The sequence below is a fragment of the Venturia canescens genome, chromosome 2 (genome assembly GCF_019457755.1).
Source record: "Venturia canescens isolate UGA chromosome 2, ASM1945775v1, whole genome shotgun sequence".
Classification (NCBI taxonomy): domain Eukaryota; kingdom Metazoa; phylum Arthropoda; class Insecta; order Hymenoptera; family Ichneumonidae; genus Venturia; species Venturia canescens.
Window position 1 is genome coordinate 20,622,502 of NC_057422.1, and position 9,399 is coordinate 20,631,900.

At 45.5% G+C, this 9,399-nt stretch overlaps 1 protein-coding gene across 1 annotated transcript; it reads left to right on the forward strand.

Moving 5' to 3' along the window:
* Nucleotides 1-333: 333 nt before the first annotated feature.
* On the forward strand, nt 334-7,353 carry LOC122405708 (mucin-22-like). The gene is made up of 3 exons (XM_043410607.1): nt 334-350; nt 807-6,514; nt 7,211-7,353. The coding sequence occupies exons 1-3, from the start codon at nt 334-336 to the stop codon at nt 7,351-7,353; spliced, it is 5,868 nt and encodes a 1,955-aa protein (XP_043266542.1).
* The last annotated feature ends 2,046 nt before the right edge of the window (nt 7,354-9,399 follow it).

The following is a 9,399-nucleotide window of genomic DNA, read 5'->3' on the forward strand; positions in this document are numbered from 1 at the left end:
CTGAAGAAACCAAAATTCGTTCATGGTTCTTGGCTATATTAGAATAATCTCAAATTATTTTACCCATCGTGATCACCCTACTATGTGATTTTAGCAATAAACAATAAGGACTGAAATTTTATTTTAGTGAAGTGTTTTTATAATGATATTATATACCTTACAAAATTTGGTTTCACCATTTTTATAGTCACTCCAATATTTTTATGGATATCTAAAATCCTGGGTCAAAATCAAATTTAGTGAACATCGTTGAGAGTGGGCAAATTGAATTTCGTTTTGTCTCGTCAGAATATGTTTTACGATATATTTTCATCTGGCTCGCGTATTAGAACCATGCCGTTTTCCGACAGGTTTGTGGCCTTTCTAAACTGTCTACCTATCTGGTAGAGATTTTTACTTCCACTATACCCTTCAAAAGCTGTGAAGGAGATAGCAAAAGATATTTTTTTGATTATTTGAAAGGACCGCACGACTTTTCTCACGAAGTTATATTGATTTCTGCAGATATGACAAAGAGTTTCAAAAATTGTGACGCACCTGAAAAACTGTGGAAGTTGAAGAAAACGTCCAGAGGATAGAAAGTCGCGAAGACTTACATATACTTGTAATTATTATTAAATTCTTCTTTGAACTTTTATGACAAATGTTTTGGGTTGAGACTCGACTGATTGTGAGAGAATTGATGGAAATATTGAAGAAAGTTTCAATCTATGATTATCATTTTTTCACTAGTTTATGTCAAATTTTTTATTCGGTTTATTTATTCATTTTACTTACCAAACCTACCAATATTCTATTATTCATAGGTGCACAATGTGGACGAACCACCTTTTCTTGGAAACTTTTCTAGGATGTCTCTGTCTTGTAACCATATTGACATCAAATGGAACGGCAGCCTCTCCCGCTGAAACAGCAGCGGCTTTGACGGAATCAAGAGATACTACCATGATAACTTTTTCTGGTAAAAATACTGCGTCTCCTGCTACAAGGTCACTATCTACGATCCGTACGACAGCAACAGCATCAAAATCTTCTGTAAATACGACAGCCACTCGTACTGAAACAACAGTAACTTCTGTGAAGACGTCGGGTTCCTCTGCAAAAGCAACGGTGCCTTTTTCAGACTTAACAGCTGCTCCTGACGGTAGAAAAAATCCTTCCGTCGAGACAACAGTTGCAACTGCCAAAACAACAGTGGCTGCCACAGAAATGATAGCTGCTTCTGCGAAGACGACAGTTACTGCAGCCGAAAAAACAGTGACTGCAGGAGAGACTGCTTCCACGGAGACAATAGTAACATCAGGAGAAATGACCGTTGCTTCGGGAGAAACCACAGTTTCATCTGCCGAAACGACAGTAATCTCAGGAGAAACGACAGCTACCTCGGGAGAAATCACGATTGCTACTGCCGATAAAACAGTGACTGCCGGAGAAACGACAGCCGCATCGGGAGGGACCACAGTTGTTACAGCCGGAACAACGGCTGCTGCAGGAGAAACGACAGCTGCTTCCACGGACACAATAGTAACAGCAGGAGAAACGACCGCTGCCTCGGGAGAAACCACAGCTTCAACTACCGAAACGACAGTGATCTCAGTAGAAACGACAGTTGCCTCGGGAGAGGCCACAATTGCTACTGCCGAAACAACAGTCGCTGCCGGAGAAACGACAGTTGCCTCGGGAGAGACAACAGTTACTACTGCCGAAACAACAGTAGCTGCAGGAGAAACAACAGCTGCCTCGGGAGAGACCATAGTTGTGACGGCCGGAACAACGGTGAGTGCAGGAGAAACGACAGCTGCTTCCAATGAGACAATAATAACAGCAGGAGAAACGACCGCTGCCTCGGGAGAAACCACAGCTTCAACTGCCGAAACTACAGTGATCTCAGGAGAAATGACAGTTGCCTCGGGAGAGGCCACAATTGCTACTGCCGAAACAACAGTTGCTGCGGGAGAAAGGACAGTTGCCTCGGGAGAGACAACAGTTACTACTGCCGAAACAACAGTAGCTGCAGGAGAAACAACAGCTACCTCGGGAGAGACCACAGTTGTGACGGCCGGAACAACGGTGAGTGCAGGAGAAACGACAGCTGCTTCCAATGAGACAATAATAACAGCAGGAGAAACGACTGCTGCCTCGGGAGAAACCACAGCTTCAACTGCCGAAACTACAGTGATCTCAGGAGAAATGACAGTTGCCTCGGGAGAGGCCACAATTGCTACTGCCGAAACAACAGTTGCTGCCGGAGAAACGACAGTTGCCTCGGGAGAGACCACAGTTGTTACGGCCGGAACAACGGTTACTGCAGGAGAAACGACAACTGCTTCCACGGAGACAATAGTAACAGCAGGAGAATCTACCGTTGCCTCGGGAGCTACAACAGTTACTACTGCCGAATCAACAGTGGCTGCCGGAAAAACGACAGTTGCCTCGGGAGAGACAACAGTTACTACTTCCGAATCAACAGTGGCTACCGGAGAAACAACAGTTACCTCGGGAGAGACCACAGTTGTGACGGCCGGAACAACGGTGAGTGCAGGAGAAACGACAGCTGCTTCCAATGAGACAATAATAACAGCAGGAGAAACGACAGCTGCCTCGGGAGAAACCACAGCTTCAACTGCCGAAACTACAGTGATCTCAGGAGAAATGACAGTTGCCTCGGGAGAGGCCACAATTGCTACTGCCGAAACAACAGTTGCTGCCGGAGAAACGACAGTTGCCTCGGGAGAGACAACAGTTACTACTGCCGAAACAACAGTAGCTGCAGGAGAAACAACAGCTACCTCGGGAGAGACCACAGTTGTGACGGCCGGAACAACGGTGAGTGCAGGAGAAACGACAGCTGCTTCCAATGAGACAATAATAACAGCAGGAGAAACGACTGCTGCCTCGGGAGAAACCACAGCTTCAACTGCCGAAACTACAGTGATCTCAGGAGAAATGACAGTTGCCTCGGGAGAGGCCACAATTGCTACTGCCGAAACAACAGTTGCTGCCGGAGAAACGACAGTTGCCTCGGGAGAGACCACAGTCGTTACAGGCGTAACAACAGTAGCTGCAGGAGAAACAACAGCTGCCTCGGGAGAGACCACAGTTGTGACGACTGGAACAACGGTGAGTGCAGGAGAAACGACAGCTGCTTCCAATGAGACAATAGTAGAAGCAGGAGAAACGACCGCTGCCTCGGGAGAAACCACAGCTTCAACTGCCGAAACTACAGTGATCTCAGGAGAAATGACAGTTGCCTCGGGAGAGGCCACAATTGCTACTGCCGAAACAACAGTCGCTGCCGGAGAAACGACAGTTGCCTCGGGAGAGACAACAGTTACTACTGCCGAAACAACAGTAGCTGCAGGAGAAACAACAGCTGCCTCGGGAGAGACCATAGTTGTGACGGCCGGAACAACGGTGAGTGCAGGAGAAACGACAGCTGCTTCCAATGAGACAATAATAACAGCAGGAGAAACGACCGCTGCCTCGGGAGAAACCACAGCTTCAACTGCCGAAACTACAGTGATCTCAGGAGAAATGACAGTTGCCTCGGGAGAGGCCACAATTGCTACTGCCGAAACAACAGTTGCTGCCGGAGAAACGACAGTTGCCTCGGGAGAGACCACAGTTGTTACGGCCGGAACAACGGTTACTGCAGGAGAAACGACAACTGCTTCCACGGAGACAATAGTAACAGCAGGAGAATCTACCGTTGCCTCGGGAGCTACAACAGTTACTACTGCCGAATCAACAGTGGCTGCCGGAGGAACGACAGTTGCCTCGGGAGAGACAACAGTTACTACTTCCGAATCAACAGTGGCTACCGGAGAAACAACAGTTACCTCGGGAGAAACCACAGTTGTGACGGCCGGAACAACGGTGAGTGCAGGAGAAACGACAGCTGCTTCCAATGAGACAATAATAACAGCAGGAGAAACGACCGCTGCCTCGGGAGAAACCACAGCTTCAACTGCCGAAACTACAGTGATCTCAGGAGAAATGACAGTTGCCTCGGGAGAGGCCACAATTTCTACTGCCGAAACAACAGTTGCTGCGGGAGAAACGACAGTTGCCTCGGGAGAGACAACAGTTACTACTGCCGAAACAACAGTAGCTGCAGGAGAAACAACAGCTACCTCGGGAGAGACCACAGTTGTGACGGCCGGAACAACGGTGAGTGCAGGAGAAACGACAGCTGCTTCCAATGAGACAATAATAACAGCAGGAGAAACGACTGCTGCCTCGGGAGAAACCACAGCTTCAACTGCCGAAACTACAGTGATCTCAGGAGAAATGACAGTTGCCTCGGGAGAGGCCACAATTGCTACTGCCGAAACAACAGTTGCTGCCGGAGAAACGACAGTTGTCTCGGGAGAGACCACAGTTGTTACGGCCGGAACAACGGTTACTGCAGGAGAAACGACAACTGCTTCCACGGAGACAATAGTAACAGCAGGAGAATCTACCGTTGCCTCGGGAGCTACAACAGTTACTACTGCCGAATCAACAGTGGCTGCCGGAGAAACGACAGTTGCCTCGGGAGAGACAACAGTTACTACTGCCGAAACGACAGTGGCCTCGGGAGAGACAACACTTGCTACGGCCGAGACAACAGTAACAGCAGGAGAAACGACCGCTGCCTCGGGAGAAACCACCGCTTCAACTGCCGAAACGACAGCTGCTTCAGGTGAGACCACAATCGCTACTGGCGAAACAACAGTGGCTGCCGGAGAAACGACAGTTGCCTTGGAGGAGACCACAGTTGTTACGGCCGGAACAACGGTTACTGCAGGAGAAACGACAACTGCTTCCACGGAGACAATAGTAACAGCAGGAGAAACGACCGTTGCCTCGGGAGAGACAACAGTTGCTACGGCCGAGACAACAGTAACAGCAGGAGAAACGACCGCTGTCTCGGGCGAAACCACAGCTTCAACTGCCCAAACGACAATGATCTCAGGAGAAACGACAGCTGCTTCGGGTGAGACCACAATCGCTACTGGTGAAACAACAGTGGCTGCCGGAGAAACGACAGTTGCCTCGGGAGAGACCACAGTTGTTACGGCCGGAACAACGGTTACTGCAGAAGAAACGACCGCTGTCTCGGGCGAAACCACAGCTTCAACTGCCCAAACGACAATGATCTCAGGAGAAACGACAGCTGCTTCGGGTGAGACCACAATCGCTACTGGTGAAACAACAGTGGCTGCCGGAGAAATGACAGTTGCCTCGGAAGAGACCACAGTTGTTACGGCCGGAACAACGGTTACTGCAGGAGAAACGATAGCTGCTTCCACGGAGACAATAGTAACAGCAGGAGAAACGACCGTTGCCTCGGGAGCGACAACAGTTACTACTGCCGAAACAACAGTGGCTGCCGCAGAAACGACAGCCACCTCGGGAGAGACCACAATTGCTACTGCCGAAACAACAGTGGCTGCCGGAGAAACGACAGTTGCCTCGGAAGAGACCACAGTTGTTACGGCCGGAACAACGGTTACTGCAGTAGAACCGACAACTGCTTCCCCGGAGACGATAGTAACAGCAGGAGAAACGACCGTTGCCTCGGGAGTGACAACAGTTACTACTGCCGAAACAACAGTGGCTGCCGGAGAAACGACAGTTGCCTCAGGAGAGACCACAGTTACTGTTGCCGAAACAACAGTGGCTGCCGGAGAAACGACAGTTGCCTCTGGAGAGACAACAGTTGCTATGACCGAGACAACAGTAACAGCAGGAGAAACGACCGCTGCCTCGGGAGAAACCACAGCTTCAAATGCCGAAACGACAGTGATCTCAGGAGAAACGACAGTTGCCTCGGGAGAGACACCAGTCGCTACGGCCGAGACAACAGTAACAGCAGGAGAAACAACAGCTGCCTCGGGAGAGACCACAGTTGTAACAGCCGGAACAACGGTTACTGCAGGAGAAACGACAGCTGTTTCCACGGAGATAATAGTAACAGCAGGAGAAACGACGGTTGCTTCGGGAGAAACCACAGCTTCGTCTGCCGAAACGACAGTGATCTCAGGAGAAACGACAGCCACCTCGGGAGAGACCACAATTGCTACTGCCGAAACAACAGTGGCTGCCGGAGAAACGACAGTTGCCTCGGGAGAGACCACAGTTGTTACGGCCGGAACAACAGTTACTGCAGGAGAAACGACAACTACTCCCACGGAGACAATAGTAACAGCAGGAGAAACGACCGTTGCTTCGGGAGAAACCACAGCTTCATCTGCCGAAACGACAGTGATGACAGGAGAAACGACAGTTGCCCCGGGAGAGACCACAGTTGTGACGGCCGCAACAACGGTTACTGCAGGAGAAACGACAGCTGCTTCTGCTGGGCCACCAGTATCATCTGCCGAATTGACAGTTCCTCCTTGCGGTAGTACAATTCCGTCGGCCGTGACGACAGTTGCTACTGTCGAAACAACAGAGTCTTCAGTGGGGACGACAGCTGCTTCTGTCGCATCAACGATGTCTTCTGCTGAATCGACAGCTGCTCCTGATAGTATTACAATTCCTTCGGTCGATACCACAGTTACTACTGCCCATACAATAATTGTCTGTGGAGAGACGTTACCTACTTCTGCTGGAATATCAGTGTCTTCGGAAGAGACTACTATAGCCCATGTTGAAACGACTGAATCCTCGGTAGAATCGGCGGTACAGACGACAGTTGCTCTTGTCGAAACAACCGTTTCTTCTGTTAATTCACCTTCAGTTCAGACATCTGCTCCTTTTTATATCCCAACTTTTTATATCCCTTCGCCCCCCGTCGCTCCTTATTGTTCGTTATATTTCATTCGTGGCCGTTGCCCTGGAGTGCGCTTTGATTACCGACTTGGCGTTCCGATTGGACGTACTTTATGCTACTGTGATGCAAAATGTGTCCCTGGAGTAAGAGGTAATGCTTGCTGCCCAGATTATCAATCCCATTGTTTATCTGACACACCCATCCCATCGACAATTTCGCCATTCGGAACATTAGCTCCTCTTCCTTTGCCGATGAATCCGCCAGCTTTAACTGGTGCATACTGTGCTTTGCATTTTAATCGCGGCCAATGTCCCAAAGTCCGCAAAGATTACCGATTTGCCATACCGATTTCGAACACTTTATGTTACTGCGACCCTATTTGTGAGACTGGCATTCAAGGCAGCTGCTGTCCAGATTATCAGTCTCATTGTATATCGAAATATCCTTCAGGTAACATCCCGACTTCATCTACGTCCGTGACGTATCCAAATAAAATAGACCGCTCTGATTTTTGGGTGAACAAAAGACGGCGATACCTCATTGAACAATACTACAATCGACAGCAGCAACATAGTTCCGTTTCAATACCTTGAAGACGTTGTTAATACACATGTCATCTGTTGAAGTTGTGCTCACTTTTAGAGAAGAGTAATAAAAAAAGATTTCCGGTATTTCTTTAATATGGTTTATATCGTGTGAATACCGTGCACCTTCTTGTATCTATTCTTCATTTTTTGTAACTTATTATCGGTATTACTACCATCCATGCAACAATTTTACGCTCACCTTCAATTATTCTTTTAATTCTTTTAGTCATAATTAAACAAACATTTTCCGTGTATATTTAAGCGCATAGCTGATTATTGTGGATCATGAAAATTCTACAATTAGTTATATATTGATCCGTTTAGTAATAAGCCAGAAAAAACAATGTCATGATAACTGCCAGATCATGTATGAAATGTTGGATATTAAAATGACTTTCGATTCAATTTCTTTATTCAAATAGATTTATATAATCTAAAATGGTTTTATGTATTTCCGACAGATTGAATCGAAATGTGTGAGTTGGATATGCTTGAAAATAAATCGACACAGAAAACGACGTGGTTATGAATCGAATAAAAAACGAATGTAAAATAGAGTGAAGTAAGTGCTTCTAAGTGAACTATTATAATTGACTGTAAGATAAACTACTGAAACTGTAGTTTATAATGCTATCACTTCTTGACTAACGTTGTTTGCAATAATAAAATGAAAAATCATCAAAACTATCACAGGGGAATGAAAAAAATTAGTTGTACGCTAAGATTGTTACTCATCGTTTATTCACTTGAGTTTTCAAAATTATATTTTTCCCCCAATGTATTGAGAGTAATTCCGTGTCGCTTTTATCTTTTTCTTAAAATCGTTTCTTTAACCACAATCGTGGAAAGCAATGACGTTGAACAGTTCACGTGTCGCACTACCTTTCTTATGAAAAGAACAACAGGCAGAGACACTCGCGAGAAAAAAATTGAAAGAATAATTTTCCGAAAGTAATCTATGGAAATCCTCTATGTCGCTATGCTGATCTACGTCTTTTTCCGACTCTTTTTCGCAACCGTTTTCCATATCGAAATAATAAAATGAGTCATAGTCGAATAGCACTCTCAGAACATTGTTTTGGTTTTCGTCCAGCCCACAATGCTAGCAATACTAAATGATGTGTCGATTCTAAGCCAATGCCTATGTACGAATCAAATCGGCTCAACTTTTTTTTAGAAAATACAGAATTCTCGTTGTTTTTCTACGGGATTCAATTAAGGAGTTTCGGTACAGGCGATACAATGTTGCCATGCTAAACCATGCTAAAAACATTAAAAATTTCAAAAAATTGAGAATTTTATAAAATTTGGTGAACATATTCTTTAGTGCCAAATTTGACAATACAAATTTTTTAAGATTTTTCTTCTACACAGTTATCGAGTAATTGATCACTAAAGTTCACGTGTATAAGCATAGCGTTTCCATCTATATAGGTATACGTTCCGGGCATAAGAAATCTGCTTTAATGTGTAATTACTCGATAACTGAGTAGAAGAAAATTTTGAAAAAATTGTGTTTTTGCACTTGATGTTGAAGAAAATTATCACCAAATTTGATCAATTTCTTAATATTTAGACTTGTGTATCGAAACTCCTTTATTGTAGCATAAGTTGAGACATCTCGCCGTATATTGAGGAATAATTTACTCACAATTGGTTTATATGACCTCAGTCGATAAGTATACGATCAATTAAAATACAAAGATAATCCAGTATGCTTCAGTTCGCTTGAGTTTACAACAGTCGATAATAACGGAATTATTTTTCTGAAGCAATGCAACGAAGTTGCATCGAGTGCTATTCAGTTAGATGAAATTTTTAGATTTGCACTATATTTCAATTTGATCGGCGAATTCTTATCGTAAATTAAATTATTTTGCTCGTACACTAAATATGATAAGAGAAACGGAATCAATGCATTTTTCTATTAATTTCCTATCGGGACACAAAATTGGAAGGTCGTTCCTTTGCGTTTGCGCCCTCGAACGTTCCACCCTATAACCACTTTTATTGTTCGTTAGTATCTATACAGTCCGTCGCAAAGACATCGCA